Source organism: Ascidiella aspersa, chromosome 5 (assembly GCF_963924565.1).
Source record: "Ascidiella aspersa chromosome 5, kaAscAspe10.2, whole genome shotgun sequence".
Lineage (NCBI taxonomy): Eukaryota > Metazoa > Chordata > Ascidiacea > Phlebobranchia > Ascidiidae > Ascidiella > Ascidiella aspersa.
Window position 1 is genome coordinate 4,517,854 of NC_139451.1, and position 21,820 is coordinate 4,539,673.

A 21,820-nucleotide genomic window follows, 5' to 3' on the forward strand; every position below is an offset into this window, starting at 1 on the left:
ATGCTTCTTTCGTTTTTTTTTGACAGGCGTATAGGTTCGGCAATTGTCACTCTTTTTAAGGTGTGAGTATTTTTGACTAATAGGTGCCTATGACCCCCAAAAAGCTCTTCACATTGCCAGAAAATGTTCAGCAGCACGAAGAGAAGTCAGAAAATTCGTAAGTTTTAAATTGAAAAAGTTGTTCAATGTATAAGAAAGATAAGAAATCTTGGCGCTGGTCTAAATCCTACCACAGCAGACATTATTTGGGTTAGGGTGCAGGTTAGCGTTTCGGTTTGGGTAATTTAAGCAATATTAATACTTGACCCACCCTCACCCAAACATTAACCAACACCCCAGGTTCGAAATCCCCCGCATAGTTTCTTGCTCAGCCTCGCATCTCATCTAAAATTCGGTCAGCCACGTAAGATCGCTAAAACACGCAAAACTTATGTCGCGCTAGTGGTTTTAAGTATAGTACTAATTTTTCAGCCGTACAAATTTTGCAAATAACGTTATTACAGCCGTGCAAATATGGGCGGAAATCTTATTACAGCCGCACAATTTCAAGCTGCAAAATCGTCGCCCGCACGCAAAATCTAAAGTTTCTAATCTGGCCAACACCCTAACCCAAATATTGTGTGTTCCTTCAATAAATGTTTCATCGCTGTGGTAGAATTCTAGACCAGTACTGAAATCTTGCGTTTGTAGCGGCTTGCATATGATTGGGTCAAACTCCGGACGACGAATTGGTAACTACTAACATTTTTTTCTAATGAATTAGTAACTACTAACATCTGGACGTCGTAGGCCTATACGAAACAGTGAAAATCAATATAACCAGCAGTTACATATGCTGTTTACAGATGAAAATGTTTTATTAAACTAAATTTATTTGTATAAACCCAAACCATTCAACTCGTCTGATTATTGAGCAAGAACTTAACTAAAACAGAACAAAAATACAGCATATAGCAAGCAAATTGTTTTATGGGACAAAAATTTGTAAAAAACTTGTGGTGTTGGGTTAACATTGCTAACATAATTTGGGTGGGGGTGCTAGTTAGCATTTGAGTTCGGGTGGTTCAACTATTTTTGTTATATTAACCACCCATGTTTAGTTGTTTTCTGCAATTTCATTTTTAACAACTTGTTTTGTTGCTTAAAAAAAGTGTTAGGTTTCTAGACCAGCGCAAACTTGCTTAAACTGGAGTCATTTTATTTCAAGTTATTTGTCCAAAAGACTCAAGTCAAGTCATGTCATTTTACCCAAATCTTTTAAGTCAAATCATTTCATTCGCAAAACAGTGACATAAGTGCAAGTCATTGCTATACAGTTGGTTTTCCGATATGTTTCACAAGCTGCCCAGGATAAAATTTGACCTTATTTTCTCAGGAAAGTTTTTTATGAATCCCATATAGAAAGTATGGTATATTAAGTTTATTTTCCATAAATATTTTTCATGAGAAAATATTGTCAGAATACCTCTGGCAGAGGGTGTCCGGAATGCATTCTATATTTTGTCGCAACCCAAAATTATACTATAAAAAATTATACTATATTTAGGCCAAATTATACCAAATTATACTATATTTAGGCCAGAAAGGACTTTTTTTATTTAAATTTACCTTGGCAGAAAGGGATTCGATTTATGCTATCAGGCTGAGTTGTAAACCTTAAAAAATCAAAGATTTTAAACTGAACAGCTGTTATAATCATGTTTAGTATTTCTGATTTTGTAGTTAGTCGAAACTGTTTTTCTTTGCAGAGGAGTTTGTGGGCCACAGTTCAAGCGTAACATGTGCCGCCCTTGGCCACAAATCCGGGCGAGTGATGGCCACGGCCGGCGAGGACGGGAAAGTTAACCTTTGGCATGTCGGATCACCCAACTGCATACTCGTAAACGTTTACCCAATATTTATTTTAAACTTTTATATACTTGTGATAGTTCAGTAAAGCAAAGTTGATGTTGTCCAACAGTCAGTGTTTTAGACCACTGCTTTCCAACCAGTGGGTCCTATTTCAGGTGGGTCGCGAAGCATTTCTGAATGTAACAGTTTTCTATTAAAGCGGGAAATTATTGCATTATCATTACATAACATTTATGCAACAATGTAACAAATACAGAACAATCCAATATGCAAGCTCAAGTTTCGCATTATTAGTAGCCTAAATTGCATGTTTTTTTTTGTCATTAATTTGTTTGGTCATACTCATATCTCATTGTGGGTTTCACAATTAAACTTGCATTAAAAGTGGGTTGCGAACTGAAAAAGTTGGGAAGCACTGTTTTAGACCCATAAGAAAAAAAATGTTTTCATTTAGGGAGTGTTGGATCACAACGCATCGCTCAAATGCAAATAAATAATTTATCATGTGACATGAAGGGACACCACTTTAGTATTTAACCAATATTGATACCACTCTTGACATAGTGTATTGGCCATATTTTCCCAACTAGACATCCACTGCTATCACTTTTTCGGGAAGATTATTTACCCAGTCAAAATATAAATTAATTGAAAAGAAAATCCAAATAACACAAATATGTTTATTAAAATTTGTTACATTTTCAGAAAAAAAAATATATCATATTTTCGTAGTAAATATTGTCCAAAATATAGGTCAAAATTTACTGATATATTGGCACGAAAAATCGGCCAATATGTCTCTAATCCTAATAACCCTAGTTTTAACGTTAAATAAAGATTAGGGTACAGCTTCTTAAAATTAGATTAGAATTAAAATTAGAGCATTTGTGTTTTCCAAATCCAAATTAGATTAGAACTAGTATTAGAGCACACAAGCAATTCACAAATTAAACTGGAATTAGAATTACTTTCTAGTTGCTCTAATTATAAAACTAGTATTATCAAATTGTCCTAGTCTGATTCAATCCCAATTGTAAAAATAAGTCCATTTATTTGCACAGAGCTTATCACCCCTCCCTGCCCCCGTTCAAACCGTTCGATTCAACGCAACCGAAGAACTGGTTTGTGCCGGTTCGTTGTCAGGTGCAATCAGGATTTGGGACTTGGATGCTGCCAAAGGTAACTAGCAATTAACTTTATCCAGAAAAAACGCCCCTAACTGGGGTGTACTTTGCACTAAATGTTTTAGTCGAAATTTCACTATTTTAACGTTTAGATCTTTAGGGTGGTTTTGTAGAGTTTAATTGTGATTTTTATTTTTAGGCTTAAAAAAAATCTTACATAGCTCTTCTGACTAAAATTATTACATACTATTATTACAGCAAATCGTATTAGTATCGATTTGTAGCCAATACCTATGTTGACTAACTCAGATGTATTAAGCATAAGCACAAAGAAATGTAAGGCCACCTGTATATCTTATCATGCTGTTTTACATTTCACTGTTTTGTTGTACAGTCTTTATGAGGATTGTTTAAAAGTTTGTGGCTTAAGCTTTTATCAATGAGGCTGTAACTTTAAGTATACACTTTACATCTAAAACAATTGCTGGTTACCTGTCATGCTGTTTTACCTTTCACTTGGATAATAATAAATAATTAACCTAATATTTTTTGCGTGTCAAATATGTTCAGTGTCCAATAATATAATTGATGTTCCAAATCGCATAGCCTCTTTCAGGGTTCATAATGTTGCCTTTTTAAATCGATTATTAATTGTACTTTACATCTATAAATTGCTGGTTAACCTCTATGCTGGTTTACATTTCACTTATAATTTGTATACTGCTCAGCAGGGTTGTTTCAAAAAAATTGTGGCCTAAGCTTAATGTTCCTAATCATGAGATGCACAAAAAGACGCTGTAGAAGTGTTTTTTTATAATTTAGCCGTTTTACGAAAACTGTTTTGTAAACTTCAGCGTGCAGACAATAATTCTGATTAGGGATTTCTGATAGTATTGGATCGGAACAGGCACCTGGTATCAAGGAATAGTATTGGTAATCAGATGATATGCTTGATAGGTATCGGTGCTGGTCTGATACCAAATTAATTTGTACATTTGAGCCTTGTTTTGCGATCCAACATAGTGTTTCTGTTTTCTTCTTTACATGAAATTCATTATTGAGTAAATATTCTGTTCAACATAAAAGACAAAGCTTCAAATGCAGATTTTAGCACAATACCATGGAAATCATTGCCATTGCTCGTTGCACTTATTAATTTATTAAATTTTGCCTTTTTATAATGGCAATGCTTTTTGCCCAAAAATTGGGTATCAACATTGAAATGAAATATCAAGTATCAGACATCTCAATTGTGCTACAATTGCAGCAGAATACTCTTGCAAAGCTAGCAATTCCAGTGAAACACTATTAAAATATCTTAGAACATGTATATATATATAAATGTTAGACGAAATACCCGGCGTTGCCCAGGTTAAATAGAATATACTACAAAACTTCTAAACAGTGGTTCTCAACCGGGGGTCCACAAAAACTTCTCAAAATACCTATATTAAATTAACTAACGCTGGGGCCTGGGATACACAATCTTGGTAAGTGATAAAATCAAATTGTAACCTGTTGTAATTTGCATTGAGTGTAACGTAACACTTCCATTGTGATGTAACACAAATATATTGTAGACTTACTGGGCGAGCATGTTGCCACACATACACTTACACACAACTCACAAACTTTTATTATGTAGATATATATATATTTCACCGGCAAAGGCACTGTCATTATATCTTAAATATCTTAAAGTATGTTGTTTTTAAAATATGTTTTAACAGTGTCTGGCCTGAATTGCTATAGTAGTCAGCTGTTACTAATCAGGAATTAAGGTCGAAATTTATCTTGCAAGGGTCAAGGTGATTTCCATTGTTATGTATTGGGTGCTACATTGTCCCACAGTTGTTCGTCACTTATCCGGTCACAAAGCGTCAGTCCGAGCGGTCGATTTTCATCCTTACGGAGAGTTTGTGGTTTCTGGATCGGACGACCATAAAGTGAGAATGTGGGACGTTCGAAGGAAGGGTTGCATATTCACCTACAAGGTAAAACTAGTTTATACTATGACTAGGATGATTAAAGAATGAGAAATTTTAACCTGAAATATGAAATTTTGGCCTAAAAATGAATTATTTTGACAAAATTTTGACCTGTTAGAAATACATTGATTTAAACAACATATTATTGTTTGACGTACTACATTAGTGTATTGAAGCATCAACCACAATTTTTTTAAGTTTTACATACAAAACAGTGACTATATATTTTTTTTAATTTTGTGTTTTTTTTCTAATAGGATCATGACTCATGAATGATAATAGCTTTAGCTTTTTATCCAGAGTCCATTGCGGCATAAGAATTTAAACATAATATTTTCCCCAAACATGCGCATTCAAACTTTAATTGTGAATAAAAACTGCGGGAATTGATTACGATATTCAAGCAAATAAAGAAGTCAATAAAAATTATTGAATTACTATATAAGTTCAACAAAACTTTTCAAATGCAAATCATAAAACAAGTTTAAAATTCCGCTCTTTAAAATTGATCAGATTAAATATTTGAATAGCCTTTTTTCATATTTGGACACCAATGGGTTTAAATGCTGCTTGTTTAATTTTTATTGAATTGATTTTTCAAATCTGCTTTGTATCTAGAGGTAAATTGCGGCAAATGAATGTAAAGATATTATTATACCCAAACATGTACATTAAAACTTAAAAAAATCCAAGTATTACTAAAAACTGTGCAAATTGATTATGATAATCAAACAAATAAATAAAAAACTAATGCAGCAAATAAAAAAGTTTATAAACCACTGTGTTAAAGTAAACAGGTTAATTAGTCAAATTACTGTTTTTCTAATTTCTACATCATTGTGTGTAAATGCTGCTTTTCTATTTTTAATCCAGTTGAGTTTCCTTGTAGGGTCATGAGAACAGCATCAGTGATGTACAATTCAGTCCCGATGGTCGATGGATTGCTTCTGCTTCACTTGATGGAACTTGTAAAGTAAGCAATGTAGTTATACTGTTACTTGTTGTAAAGAGAAATTGTGGGTCAAAAGCAGCTTTAAAAAGGTTCCATCACAGTTGTTAAACATATATGTGTGTGTGAGTTTCATTAGTTGTAAGAAATGTTAAAGTTGCACACTTAGAGAAAATCAAAAAATATTCTTAAGGTCCTTTTTGGTTGATGAATGATTTACATACACTTGACAGTAAATGATAATGACTCCAGACACTGGGAGCCTTTGATAGACCTGGAAAATCAGAAGATCAAATATAGCCAGTGGTGAGGTTCTAACTCACAACCTTGGTCATACCGGGACTGATGCTCTACCAACTGAGCTACACAGGGCCAGAAGAGAGAAAGAAACTACCATGATTCCATTGCTTGTTGTGTCTTTTTCGTAAAACTAGTCTGTGGTGGGATTCAGACTCACACTCTCAACCCTACTGGAATGTTGCTTATCCAACTGAGCTACACAGGTTCAAAGGGTAGCAAGCCGAGAAACACTCACAGCCCCAATGCCTGATGCATCCTGTTCGTAAAATTAGTCTGTGGTGAGATTTGAACTCACGACTATAGACATGCTGGGACCGTCGCTTAGCCAACTGAGCTACACAGACTTAAAGGGCAACAAGTCGAGAAATACAATAACACCATTGCCTGGCGCATTCTGTTTGTAAAACTAGTCTGCAGTGAGGTTCGAACTCACGACCCCAGCCAAACTGGGAATTGCTATACCAACTGAGCAACACGGGCTCAATAAGCGGAAATCAAGAGAACAACAACCCATTGCTCACTAAATCTCTTGTACCTTATTCAGCTTTGGGATATAACCGCTGGCAAGTTACTACACGAACTAAAGGACCACCAAGGTGCCCTAACAAGCTTGCAGTTTCACCCGAGGGAGTTCCTATTGGCCACTGGAAGCGCAGACAGGTAAGCAATTTAAAGTATTAAAGAGGTGCTTCACAGTCTACAGCTGACATTCCTAGTGATATCTTATAATATAAAAAAGCCATTTTTTGATCAAAACAACCTGTTAACTGTTGTTAAAATGTGACAGTTATACCATGACTACCCACTTATTAACTTTAAAACAGGTTTATTTATAGCTATTCCATTGCAAGCAATTTAAAAAAAGTTAAAAATAAATTTCCTGAAATTTAAAAAAAAATGTAACCAAAATCAGAAATTTCAAATTAATACTGAACCAAAAGTGCTCCAATTTGGTATGTAGGGTTTATTGACGCAACAATTCCATGAGATCCCCACTGAAGTTTGACAAAAAAAGTGTTTTTTTGAACAACACTAGTGTACCTGCATGACTTGACTTAACTTAAGCGTTTTTAGACAAATGACTTGGGTTGAATCGAAGTGTTTTGAGTAAGCATATTTTTGTGAAATTGGGTTGTTTATCCTAATTTTGCACATAACAATTTGTTTGCTGTAAATTGCTTTTGGGGTATTTTTTAATTAAGGTATTGCTCAATGCTCATAATAGGACGAGTTTACCAATTTTAATAGCTTAACTTTTAATTTTTATGACAAGGACTTGACTTGGAGTTTACTACCTAATTTAAAAGCTTAACGTTTAATTTTTCTGACAAGGACTTGACCTGACATTGACTTGCTTTTATTATGACTTGACTGGGACTTGACTTGTTATTTATTCAAACATACTTGACTCGGAATTAAGTTATTTTACATAAAATGATGATTTGACCGGGACTTAAGTCATTTCAAAATGACTTGTTTACAACACTAGTAAATTACAGTGTTATACTTATTTGTTCTTTGTTGTAGAACGTGCAAAGTTTACGACGTCGAGCAGTTCAGACTTATTTCCAGTACACTGCCAGAATCGAATGCGATTCAGAAAATATTATTCGATGAAAGCGGAGATTGGCTTTACACTGCATCCCAGGTAAATAGCACACATGTTGAAGTAGTTTTTTGTGGGGATTTTGCCCAACTTTAATGTAAAAAAAGTCCTATTCATTTCTGTTGGTGGTATACAAACTAACATCCCAGTTAAATTGGCACATTATGTTAAAGTAGTTTTTTGTGGGTTTTGGTCTAAGATTATATTAAAAAAGACTACAAGCAATAAAATGTTTCCACTTTATTTTTTATAATGCTATATATACACAATATTTTGTTTATGGTCTAATGGTTATTAAGTTTTGTAAAAATTTGAAACAATTCAGATAAAATGTTTTGTTTATCTTACTAGAGCATCCAAGAATCAATAAATCTGGCCTTCAAATTATTTTGAAATCATATGTCCAATTACATAAACAACAATTAAAATATCTTTGATTTTTTATAAATTGTTATTTACTGTTTAAAACATTTTAAAAAAAACTAAAAACGAGAGCCAAGGAATCATTTTTCTAGTTGCGGGCTAAAACCATACTCAGACAGTTCTCTGCGGGCCGTTAAATATTAACTGTGTAGACCTTATTTTAATATAACAACGGCAACGACTGTTAATCAAATATGAAACTAGGGTATTTTGCTCTTAAAAAGGCATAACTACATGCCACAGTTGATGCAGGTACAAGATTTTTGCATTTACGTAGTTGAAATACCCACAAAATTGTAAGGAATCGCTTTTTATGTCCAGTTTGAAAAATAGGTCGCGGTCGCATGATTTGCCTTTTCAGCCTGATCTGGCCAGCATGCCGTATGTTGCTCACTCTGACCTACGTAGTAGTAAAATAGTTCATGTAAATGTGGTATTTGTAATGTTCCAGGATTACTGCAAGGTGTTTCTTTGGGAGCCAAAATGTCAGCATCTCGATACTGTGGCCGTTAAATGGGGAAAACCTGCCGACATCACAATATCCGCTGAACAGCTGGTAAGTACAGACATTCCAAGGCGTTTACACTGTTCCTATAATTTTGTGACCAACATGTTGTTGTTTAGTGTAAACTAGAGATGTCTGATAATTAATGTACATTCTATTCCAATACTAATAATATGAAAGCCCATACAGAAATACTACATGCAGTTAATGTAGGACTACTCCACACTCGTCACCCCTAAAACACTTTTGCACGTACCACAGATTGGGTAGCCCTGATTTAAACATTATAGTGTTATATAACGAACAATTGTTTTTTACATTTATCATTTCCTTAAAATGAGTAAAATAACATTTCGTTTTTTCTAGAGAAACAAGTGGGTCATTAAAAATCTGTGCTGGGTCACTTAATGACCTGCTGCTCAGTGGTTCGCCATTACCGACCTATAATAATTGTTGGTAAATTGCTACTATGTCCAGCTTCCAACCATTATGCTCAAAACTTTTAACACATTTTTTCATCTTAAAGCCCAAATTTAGGCTTTAATGATTGAGACCACCAAGAATCAGTTTTTAGCCTTTCGGGAAAATTTAAAGTTAACAGCTTTAGGAAATGTGACATATATTGTGTTTTAATCATTAATTTTGACAACCAATTAACAACAGACAATTGCATAAAAAAAATTGCAAGTGTAATCTCCTATAAAAAATAGCAACAACCCTGTTAGTTGCATGTTGTTAGTTGCCTGCATGCTATTCTCTTAGGTCCCAAATAATTAATGTAATAATAACTTATAGGTAACTGAAACATACAGTGTATACAATGCATATTCTCTGACTAAGCCCTTTTAGAGTCATAATGCATCTTGTTTAACTTATATAATTAATATATGTGTTTGTTTTTCTCTAGGTTTTCTAAAGTCTCGTTGTTTTACTTTCAGATGGGTTGCTCCTTTAATCAAAATGTTGTGTCCGTGTATATCGTCGATTTAAAGGTATATTGTCAAATAATTATCATGTGAAACCAAGCACCAAAATAAAAAATAACGCACTGTTTAATTTATCCTAATTATGGACTAGCAAATCAAAAGAACGAATTAAAATATTAATTTGGAAAGTTGGATAATCTAAAAAGTCAGCTTCGTAACTACGAATCTACATCAACATTTTTTGTTAAAACTGTATTTAGTGATCTTGGACTGTTAATGCTTGGTCTTGGTAAACACAATTTTTTTAATTTGCTCAGTTTACCTACTCAAAAGCTGCTTCTTACAATATTTTCATCGTATATGATTTGTTAGTAAATACGTCATATTAAAGTCTAAGTCCAGGCTTTTTTTTAAATAAATACCAAGTCCCGGTCAGGTCATAATAGGAACAAGTCATTATCAAGTCAAGCCCTTGTAATACAAAATAAAATATTAAATTATTGAAATGGTTAACTCTTCTGAGTAGAAGCAATACCGAACTACAAAACAACAAAAACGCTCAAATTAGCAAGAAAATTGTTTTGCAAAAAAAAGTGTGCAAAAACACAAGAAATAACCCAACTCAGTTAAAAAAAAGCTCAATCAAAACATTTCATTTCAACCTAAGTCATTTTGCACAAAAGACTTAAGTCAAGTCAGTTCTTTTAAAAACAGTGACTTAAGTGCACATAAGTCAAGTCATTACAACACTGGTATATATATGATTTTTTTTCATACTCCTTGTAGAGCATTAAAACAGAAGCAACGAAAAAGGAGGATAACATTGCTTCCCCATCAGGAATGCCACCACCTAATTACCCACAGCCAAGGTAATGCACAATAGGCTATTGTAAGTTTGAACCGTACTCTAAGCTTTAATCCAAATACTGTAAGCTTGAATCCAAATGCATTGTTTTGATTTGGGTTATTTTGGTCCCTGATTTCAGGCAACCTTTCCATGTTCTGCATCAAATAGCGTGAAGATAGTTGAGTGTTTTTTTTTAAATCAGTATTCGCCAAATCAAAATAAAATTCCGAGAACATGAAATCTGTTTTACAACTCAACAAAATTTAATTGAAAAATGTAAATTTACTTTCTTATAAAATAATAATGCAATAAAATAAGCTTTAAAACACTATATACGGATCTGTTCATAAGTTTAATGGTGAAAATAACGGCCCAAATAGACCTTAAAAGCGACACGCTTTATTTTCAAACGTTTCGGCAATTCCTAATGACACTGATGATGGTAATAGGAATTGCCGAAACGTTTGAAAATAAAGCATAAGCTTTAACGTTTAACAATAAAATAAAATCTGAAATTATGTTATAAAATAAATTCTGATTGTAACATATTCCTCAGATAGAATGCATTTGTAATAGCCAACCACTTGTAGAGAACATAATTCCTGCAACATGTTTGATTTCAGACGAACGAGCAACGTAACAACTCGTCCCCACACTTCTTGTGGAGTTCCTGCCAGTGATGCTACTTTTACGTCACCACAGACAAATGTATACCTAATATTTTTTATGGATTACTAGTGCTATGTATAAAACTATATTCGACCTGCCACCAAATGTATGTTGTTCTATCCAGCAATTTAAAATTCTTAAAAAAATATAGCCCTTATTAAATATTTTCCATAACCAAATAAACATCATTAATTTCTACAAAACTAGTGTTCAAACCTTACTAAAAAGCCAGCAACCCTTGTGTTTATATCAGCGGTCGGCAAACTATGGGCCGCAGAGCTGATAGTGGGCCGAGAGTTAATTTTGAAAAGTTTAGTGTTTAACATGTAGTTGTTGGCCGCGTGATTGCCGTACATTCAATGTACTTTTAACAGTTGGTGTGGCATAAACATTTTAAATTGGCTCAGCTTGTAAAGGCCCACTTGTCAATGTGACCCTGAGAGTGCCTATCGAACTCTATTTTTTGCCAACTTTAACTTTATGTAAACGAAAAAATTTAGCGCTTCGCGCGTATATTCGTTTTATGGCATGACAGTGTTTTGGGCATCAAGGCGCCGTCTAATATTTCACCTTAATATCAAATCTCCTTAATCCGCCACTGTTTTCGTAGTGGTTTTACGTAGTGGGCCTTCAATAGCTCTGAAAAGAGTACTTTGGGCCGCGACAAAAAAGTTTGCCGACCACTGGTCTATATCAAACAAAAAAAATTATATCAACAAAAATGTTTCCTAAAAAGTGGACTTTAAAATAAGCAGGGTTGCGGAATCAGAGTCAATCCAGGTTGAAAATTAGAAAGTGCACTTTTTTAAACTGTTAATCTTTTGTGCAGGCCATTCAGTGCAACAACAATAATTCCGAATCATATCGCAAAGCGGCAGAAATACCAACAGATCCGGAAAAAGTTTTCAAACCTACGTCGACTTTACGTAAGAAACCTGTTTTTTTTTTCATTCTTTTCGTTTTCCTGTTTAGCGGAATCTATTTAGTATGCAACGTTATTGTCCCAACTTTACCCTTTCAATTAAATAAGTATACTGTAACTATCATAAAGTTAAACTTATTACCAGGAAGTTGGGTTATATGCAGTTTGTAAATCAAATCAAGTTAAAAACATGATTGAATTTGTGGTCATTTTTTCCGAGCTACCATTTCAAAACATTTTTATTTGGAGGTTTTAATTCTTAACAAAGAGCTATTCGGTCGGAATGACCCTGATTAACATTGTGATTTTCGATAAAACAATTTTTTTCTCGTCTTGCCTTGCAAACCGTGTTCCGCTGTGTTTTTATTGTTTAGCTACATATATAGTTTTTCCCAGTTGCAAGTTCATTGCCCTGATAAAAAGTTCCTGTATAGGTCATTGAAACGTTGGTAGATTTATAAATAAAAACATTTGCCTGAAGAACAATCGTGGTAGCATCGTCTTATTTGTGCCAAGTCAATTTGTTCTGAGATCGTGTGCATTTGTGTGCAAAATGAAACATGCATTTTATTTCTTTTAATGGTAAATACCTATTTTTTACCAATTTTATTTAGCTTGCAGGGTACTCTTTAATGCAGTTTCTAAAAATAGATATTCTGCAACTCCTGGTTGCAACAGTATATTCATTAAAATAAATTTATTACTGTAAATTTAAATTTTAGCCCGTTCACTTACAAGGTTTCTTTCAACCATAAGGCCATCACCTGATTGTCGTTAAAGTTATAGTAATGACACAAAAGTAAAAAGAGAAAAGTAAAGTCTTTATGACCCTTGTTGTTATTGTGATTACAACTCAAGAATATAAATTTAAATTTCAGCCCGATCGCCAGTAAAAGATCAAAACGAAAACGCAGCTCCAGAAGCTTCAAAGCCACCGACGCAAGCAAAAAAACAACAACCAAACGTCTACCAAGTGTCGAAAAGCGACACGTCCGTCGCTCTTTCGCAGCAGAAAAAGGCGACGGCCCAAACAAAAAAAGACATTCCAGTATCGATATTCGAAAATCCCAAGAAACCGAATCCTCAAGCTACGGCGAACGCGGCCAAACCAAAACTGCCCAAAAAGGAAGAAGTCCAAGAAAAACCGCAAGTTTCGGAATCGAAAAAGACTCCGGTTTCTTCGAGCGAAAACCACCAGCCGACAATCGGACAAAGCAATGTCAAACCACCACTAGGGGGTGCACTGCAGTGGCATGACTCGAATCAGATTCCGACTCGAGACAAGGATGTTCCAGAAAAGCCGGGTGCATGCGATCCAGTTACACCGACAGAACCGAAACAGGTTAGATTTAAAACGGAAAAGTTTAATGTAAAAATGTTTTGTAATAAAATATAAACACTCGACCAGTGCTTCCCAACCAGTGGGTCGCGAAGCATTTCTAAAACTGTTAATTTTATTTCCAATTAGCTACATTTTAAATTATGGCTAAACAACGGTTAATTTTAATTATTTAAACTCTCTAATTTTGTTTGATTGTTTTTATAGTCACAAAATGGATAGTTTTTTTTTTTAAAGCAAAAGCAACTGAGTAAATGGAATGAAAAGGAAATCTAGGAAAGTTGTAATGAGGAAATATGACTCTGATTACACGAAATGTGGTTTTATTTAATTTTTTATCCAACTAGACTAGACTCTTTAGTCTAGTCACTAGAGGAATAACAAAAGTAGCAAATTTGTAACAATATACCATGACTCATTTTATTTGTGCTTTTGGGTCAGTTTGTTGAACACGTTTATATACACGAAATGTGGACACAAAATGACCTTAAGCCCAAAGCACAAAGTGTGCAGTGTGCAAAGATATTGCCGAACGCGTCATTGAAACCACCGAAGCTTAAGAGGCACCTAGAAACAACAAGTTCAACGAAATATCGTTCTTGGTCGAACAATACAACTTGCATTAAAAGTGGGTCGCAAACTGAAAAGGTTGGGAAGCACTGCACTAGACCAATTTAACCTTTTTCTCCGCTGTATACCTTCAAAAACCCAATTATACTATGTTTTGTTCTATTTCAGCAAACAGTTCAGCCTTCAAAACCCCTGGGAATGTCGACGGTGATTCCTTCAGATCGACAAGACCCAGTCAACTTGGATGTTAACGCCTTTCTACCGGTATGGATCAGTATTTCGTTTTCATTATTAGGGATGCCCGGTATTATCAGATCCTAGGGATGTCTGATAATTCCAATGTCAAGTGTTTGTATGGCACTGGTCCGATACTGGGGTGGTAGCAGTGCTGATCCGATACGAAATTAACAAAGGACCTTCAGTTTAATTTATAAAAGCAGAAATAATGTAGGTTAACAACATAAAGTAACTAGGCATATGCTGTTGCTACCAGGCGTTGTTTCAATTGTAAAGTTACTCTTCGGGAAAAATTTTATCGAAGTACCAACGTTTCGACCACCTATTCGGGCAATCTTCTTCAGGTCAATATTATACTTCATTAAAATTTTGCCAGAAGAGCAATTTTACAATTAATAAGGTAACTAAACATCTTAACTTTTTTTACTCCAAAAAAAAAAAATAGATTTGAACGGCCGGTACAATTTTATCTATTTTTGCCTTTTTGAGCATAGTAATGATGTCTTTTGAGATCGGTTTGGTTTGTGATACAAAAAAAAATACCCGGTATCGGTATTTGAATTAAATATTAAGTACCGGACTTCCTTATCATTAGTGTTAACCAGCATTTTCTTTAAAAAAATTCTTTAAAAAGTCCTTGAGTATCTTTAAATATTTTCATGAAATTGTGTGACAACCTTAAACTAAAACGGAAGCCAATTTGTATGTTGTTAGCTTTTGTTTGCTTTCTGAACAGTATCAAAACTACATCTCTAGTAAAAGCAATGTATTTGTTTCACTTAAGACTTTTCTGATATTTTTTTAAGAAAAAAATTCCGAGATTTTTAAGAAAAAAACAAATATTTTCAAAATTTTTATGAGAAAAAAAATAATTCCGAACTTTTACGAACTAACCTAGTTATGTGAGTGAAATTTTTGTTTTTGTAGCCTAAGCGAGATAGTGCCAGTGTAGCCACCCCAGCTTCTAATGACAAGGAAGCTATCACCAACATCCGCAAGGGGTTTGAATCGATGAGGGTGGTGCTGACCAGTAGGCACAAAAACTTAGAGGTTGTTCGTGCACTTTGGACCAGTGGTGATGTAATGGTAAGTAAAGGGCTACAAAGAACTCTTTTTGATAAAGATTCTGCAAGTTTTTGTTACCAAGCCATTTTCTGTATTTTCCGAGATCAGGCTAATTGCGTAATTTGTACCTTTAATTTTCTTTAATTTTTGTAAATGGCAGTATTTGACATTGTAAATATGTTAATCAGGTGGCACTATATAAAGACAAATTGTATTAAATCCTCGAAAAGCTTTCACACAACCGTGCTTCGTCAAAGTATAAAATCAATTTCTACTGATTTTTTATTTTATTTTTTTATTTTGACCTGATGAAGCACGGTTGTGCAAAAGCTAGTCGGGAATTTTGTTAACTAAGCCTGAACGTCCGTATTAAATATGGTCAATTTTTTAAATTGATATCTATAAATTGCCAGTTGCAACATACAGCTCTTACACCAGGGGTTCTTAAATTAATGCAAACCTGTCAAAAATGTTTTTGGTTCACATGGATCAGGGTCGGCATGAAATTTTATAGATGACGTCATAAATTGACTTTATATAAAAAACAGGTCGGTTATAAACAACCCGATACCGACTCTGGCCAAGATACATTTTTTTTAGATTTTTGGTCCGGCTTGAGACTATACAGGGCCCAGTATTCCGCCAATTTACACAACTAAATACGGTGGATATTCAGCAATCTACTTATAGTGGCGTCAAATTATCAACCCACAATACATGGTTGAAAAATATCCACCATATGCTATCCCGCCTTTGCAATACAGTTTAAAAATTCAGTACTGCGCATGCGCACATCGGACTCGGGACTCTGGTAGCATACGTGGTCTTACGCGAGTCCCGAGTCCGGCTTTAGAAAAACGACTCCGTTGAGTCCTGTTTCCAAGTCTGACTCCCCAGTCCTGATAAAAATAGATTTAAAAACCTGCTGTTTTTGGTCCAACAAATGCGAACTGCAATGGAGTCTAAATATATAAAATAAGTAGATGCCAAACTTTTTTTTTTATCTTTTAACCTCACTTCAATTGAAAAACTTTTATACACCAAGATCTTAATCAGACATTAATGGACCCCTTAAACCTAACCAACGTGTGGACCTAAGCTTAATAACCCGTGCTTCATACTGAATTACGTTGAGAAAATTCATGAAACGCGATTACTGTTTAGACATGGCATTAAATTGTATTTAAAAAAAAAAAATGAGAATCAAGGTAAACATTTAATCTACAAAAAATATATTTTTATACAACTTATGTAATTAACTAATTATGTGTATAAGTTTAACCTATAATATAGGGAAGCAAATTATTATGAATGCAATTACATTTTTAAGAATGTTTAAATATTTTTTAATATGTGATAAACCCAGGATTTACTATGGTTTATAAAATTTGCTTCAAACAACAAATTGTTTTTCTAAATGTTATTATTTGTTCTTTTGTTATAAACCTATTGTTTTTTTATCTTTTTCAGACGTCCATTAATGCTGCTGTAAAAATGAATGACCAAGCATTAGTAGTCGACATTTTAAACATCCTTGTCCTAAAGCCGTAAGTAAAATGCTTTCTTGTTCTACTGCAAAGGTCGGGAACCTCTATGGCTCTTTCTGTGACGCCATATGGCTCTTTTGATAGAATCTTGCTATAAACAGGGCTGGGGAGCCACCGTAAAATAGCATTAGCTCCGGCTCCAGCTCCGGCTCCAGCTCCGAGGCCATCAGGCAATTATTAAATGGCTCCGGCTCCAGCTCCGGAGTCGTAAAACTCAATCCTTTGGCTCCGGCTCCAGCTCCGGAGTAGTAAAACTCATATCCTTTGGCTCCGGCTCCAGCTCCGGAGCCATCAAACACACACCCAATGACTCCGGCTCCAACTCCGGTGCCACCAGTCACTTATTCAATGGCAAGTTTTAAAAATTGCTTTTGGCTAAATAACGTTGGAGATGGAACAAAATATAATTTCTTAGCTCTAGCACCACAAATTGAAAAATGGCCCCAGCTCCACAAAAATAATAAAAAGGGTTCCGGCTCCGGCTTCAGCTCCACAAAAATAATAAAAATGGCTCCGGCTCCAGCTCCACAAAAATAATAACAATGGCTCCAGCTCCGGCTCTGGCTCCAGAGAAAATGCTTAGCGCCGGGCTCCAGCTCCGGCTCCCCAGCCCTGGCTATAAATCTAAGCTATCATTTCACAGCATGATCTGAATAAAAATACAAGCGGCCACGACCGCTTTCCTAACTTTATATTTTTTTTATTACACATAGCAGCAAATTTTCGGCGCTTCGCGCGAATCTATTTTTGTCCAAAGGGCCCTATTCTTCAACGGAACTCCGAAATCAAAGTTGTGCACTTCGCTAATTAATTTTTGCATATTATGTTCTGTCCTTTAAATGAGAATAAAAACAATGGCCCTGCTCAATTTACTGATTTTGATAATGTTTAATAGTTTTTGCTTGTGCAAACTTAGCTAATTTTTGGTGCTTTTTATGTTCTGTCCTTTTAATGAGAATAAATACAATGGCCCTGCTCAATTTACTATAGTTTTTGCTAACCGATAACTAGATGTTAAAACGTATTATATGGCTCTCATGGAAATACAACCAAGAATATTTAGCTTTTATGGCTTCCTTATCTTAAAAGGTTCCCGACCCCTAATCTACTGGTTTATATATTTTTTTGTGTGTGTTTTAAAAAAATGCTTTGACAGATCTCTATGGAGTCTTGATCTTTGTGGTGTTATGCTGCCAGAAATCCAATCCCTTATCACCAGCAAGTATGAAACGTAAGTGCTAAACGCAGAAAATTCCACCCTCCTATCTTTTGGCTAAAGCTTGTTCTTTTATTTTAGATATTAAACTTATTACTTCCGAGCCCTGAAAACGCGTGTTTTGTCTTTTCAATTTATTGCTTTTAAGGGGATGTTATACATTAAGATAGAACGAAGGGGCACACAATGTGCATTTTTCTTAGATCCTCACTTGTTTTAAGTATTAGCATGGGTTATTAATATGGAAAAGTTGTTTAAAATGTTAAGAAGCAAGTCTAAATAAATATACTCACGTTTTTTTTTAAAGTATGCCCCTGTTGAAGCATAAACCCCTCTAAAATCCTGCAATAATATTAAATTGTAACAAACTGTAATACTTTGATGAAAATGAACCTGTGAATACTGAAATTTCGAAACCCACTTTTCATCGTTAAAAATGTCATTTTTTACCATTAAAACGGTTTGTAATGTTTTTTTTCGTAGGTATATGAACGTAGGATGCAACTCCCTCAAGTTGGTTTTGAAAAACTTCGCGCAAGTAATTCGTGCCAATATGAAAACGCCGCCGTCGTCAGTTGACATTTCGAGGGAAGAAAGGTGAGTTAAAGCCCTTGCCTATTTTCTCTGCTGCAATATTACATGTGGAAAAGTGGCCCTTATAATTCGTAACAAAGCAAATGTATCAAAAAGGCAGTGATACTGCCTTAAAAGCAGTATTTAATTATTTGACTCAAGTTTACATTCTGTTTTCAAATGACTTGACTTAACTTAAATCGTTTTTGACAGATGACTTGACTTGGACTTAAATCATTGAGTTAAGTGACTACAGTCGAAATCAAGTGTTTTATTTAACATTTTATTATAAAATTGAGCTATTTATCTCAAGTTTGGCACGTAAAACGATTAGATCAGAGGTTCCCAACGTGGGCGGTACCGCCCCTTGTGGGCGTTGGCGAGTTACAAGGGGGCGTTTTGGGACTGTTTCTCATTTGTGGGGCGCTGAACGCACATAAGGGGGCGTTACATGAAAGTACTTGCTATATTTTATAAAAAGCTTCACATAAACATAGTAACAAACAGCACTGTAGGTAACTTTTAACCTTAAATGCCAACTTCCGTACAGCGAACTTGTAGTAGTTTCCCGACCATTGTTACGTAATAGTTATGTAAAGTTGTTGGTTGCTCTTGCGCTTCACCGTTTTATACGCGGTAAAATGTTTGTATATTTAAAGCAGGGGTCACCAACCTACGGCCCACGGGCCAGGTTCGGACTGCCGCCTCTTTGACAACGAGACACGAGTCCATTTCAAATGCTTTTTGACTATTTTACCTTTAGTACGGTCGAAAAATTTTCGCGCTTCGCGCGAATGATCTTTCTACGTCTGGTTTGTTTACGTTTTGATGATGTCTTTGGACTAAATCAGCGCTTCTTTACCGTTGCGCCGTGGAAGGGCTGCCAAATAAATGTGCGTCGCGGACAAACGGAAAATTTTCAAACATTTTTTGGTTGTTTTTAGGCAATGTAATAAAAACTAGCAGGAAATTTAACAGAAATGCCGGTATACCTCAACAAAAATCGCTCCCTTCGCTCGCCAGATGCGCCCCCACTTATTTATTAAGGTTATCGCGTTTCCTCAAAGTAGCTTTATTACACTTTTCATTAGTAGTATGGATGAAAAAAATTCGAGGCCCGCCTGATTCACAGTTGTTCTAACATTTTGTTAACACAATTCGTAGTTAACATTTTGTGCGGCCCACAGAGACCTTTCTGAGTTTGGTTGGCTAAAAAAAGGTCGCCGCCCCTGATAAGTCTTGGTGCAGAAATTTGAATTTTTTCTGGTAATGACATAACCTGGTGAAATAATGTATCTATAAATTCCTATAATGAATGTATGTTAGACACCCTAAATTCCTAAAATATGAACGACAGATTATCGAAACGAAGGTGAAGTCAAAATGATGTTACACAACGATTAATATAATACTTTACTGTAAAGCAAGATGAGGGGGGCGATATGAAATAATTTGGAGCCCAAGGGGGCAATAGTGTAAAAAAGGTTGGGAATCACTGGACTAGATCATACATGTTTTTTTTTGTTATTTAAATTATATCTCATAAGCGTATACGAGTTTACCAATTTTAGTAGTTCAACGTTTTATTTTATGACAATGACTTGGCTGGGAACTGACTGGCTATTATTTTTTTTTTAAATGACTTGACTTAATTCATTTCAACATGACTTGTTATACAAATTGCAGCACTTTTACTAGAATTAAACCGATATGTATTACGGAAAATATTTTAAGTGCATTGCACTTCATTTGCGCACAAATGATTGTTCGAAGAAGCTTACTAATAGAGCAAATAATAGAACCCTAAAAAATCAAAAATATACGTCTTCACCAGGGGTTCTTAAACTGTTTTGAACGAGGACCCCTAACTTTTTGGGGGGTTCGTGGACCAGGGTCATAGATGACGTCGTAAAACACCTAGAATCAAGAAACATGTAGTTTTTGTCCAATTGGTGTGCAAATCAAGTCATTACATTTAAATTTCAAGAAAAAGATACCAAATGTTTTTTGAAATACATTTTCTTTGTTTTTAAATTCACAGCTTTTTTATTTCCACTAAAATATCAATAAAGCCGTAATCCCCCCCAAAAAATAAAAAATAACGATAATAATCCGCATAGGGTGCCTGGCCCAGTTAAAGAACCCGGGTATACACACCTATAAGCATTAAAACCAACACCTCGGTGAGAAATCACTACTATAAGGGCATGGTTCACCAAAAGTTAAAGTAGTGGCTTAATGACGTCATTCAATTCCCAGAAGCGTTGCAAGATTTATGGTAATGACGTCATAATATTTCCCCAAAACGTCGCACAACCCCTTTTTGGAAAGCCCTGCTGTAAACGTTCGATATGTCATGTGCAAAAACTAACATCATCCAAATTTACCCAATCTTTAGACACAAGAAGTGCAAAGCCTGCTACGAAAAACTGGCCGCCATACGAGATATCTTGGAATCGAAACAGCAGACTTCCGGCAAAATCGGGAGTCAGTTTCGAGAACTGAAGATTCTCATCAGCACTTTGGAGTGAAGAAGAGCAATTGCTTCGAGTTCTGTTGTTTCGCCTGATTTTTCAGAATTATTTTCACTGCGTCGCCGTCATATAGGTTTCATCTGTTGATTTTATTCTTTGCATAATGTTGGTACATCAACATTTTTCGGATCACTATGTAAGATTCTTCAGTCAGCAGACGAAAAACAAATCGAGGTTCAACGCAACCATGATTTTAAAGGAGCAAAAATTGTAACTTATTGATAAAAAAAATATCTGAAAAATTAAAATACGCAGATAAGTCAGCATTTGTTCTGAAATCGCATTTTGTGGGATCATTATGTTAGATATTCTTCAGTCAGACGAAAAACATATCGAGGATCAATGAAATACTGATTTTGAACGAGCAAAAATTTTAATTTATTGATAAAAATATCGGAAAAATTAAAATACACAGATATTTAGGCATTTGTTTTGAAATCTTAAACACTTTTTTGGTGCAAGTTTAATGTTTTTGTCAAACATATACATTCCATTTTTGTTTAATACCTTGTTCCTTTGCCTTTTTGGTGCTAAAGATTTTGTTTACACTGTAAAGCGACTTGATACATCTGTGGATACTGTTCTTTCTCTACTCTTTAATGTCAACTTAATAAAATTGAAACCTTCTC

The 21,820-nt window shown here is 34.9% G+C and overlaps 1 protein-coding gene across 1 annotated transcript; it reads left to right on the forward strand.

Annotated features, from left to right (window-relative positions):
• The first annotated feature begins 28 nt into the window (after positions 1–28).
• Positions 29–21,820, forward strand: LOC146141546 (katanin p80 WD40 repeat-containing subunit B1-like). The gene is made up of 19 exons (XM_083390176.1): positions 29–157; positions 1,749–1,879; positions 2,913–3,030; positions 4,827–4,969; positions 5,853–5,936; positions 6,757–6,872; positions 7,740–7,860; positions 8,693–8,797; positions 9,685–9,738; positions 10,459–10,541; positions 11,143–11,227; positions 12,018–12,114; positions 12,989–13,452; positions 14,188–14,283; positions 15,184–15,342; positions 16,792–16,868; positions 18,025–18,099; positions 18,568–18,681; positions 21,056–21,820. Exons 1-19 carry the CDS (start codon positions 124–126, stop codon positions 21,186–21,188), a joined length of 2,289 nt encoding a protein of 762 aa, XP_083246302.1. The 5' UTR covers positions 29–123; the 3' UTR covers positions 21,189–21,820.

Coding starts and splice junctions, on each gene's coding strand:
- LOC146141546 (XM_083390176.1), top strand. CDS start 124: ATGTTCAGCAGCACGAAGAGAAGTCAGAAAATTC. Junction 15,343..16,791: donor GGACCAGTGGTGATGTAATG/GTAAGTAAAGGG, acceptor TATCTTTTTCAG/ACGTCCATTAATGCTGCTGT. Junction 18,100..18,567: donor ATCACCAGCAAGTATGAAAC/GTAAGTGCTAAA, acceptor TTTTTTTCGTAG/GTATATGAACGTAGGATGCA.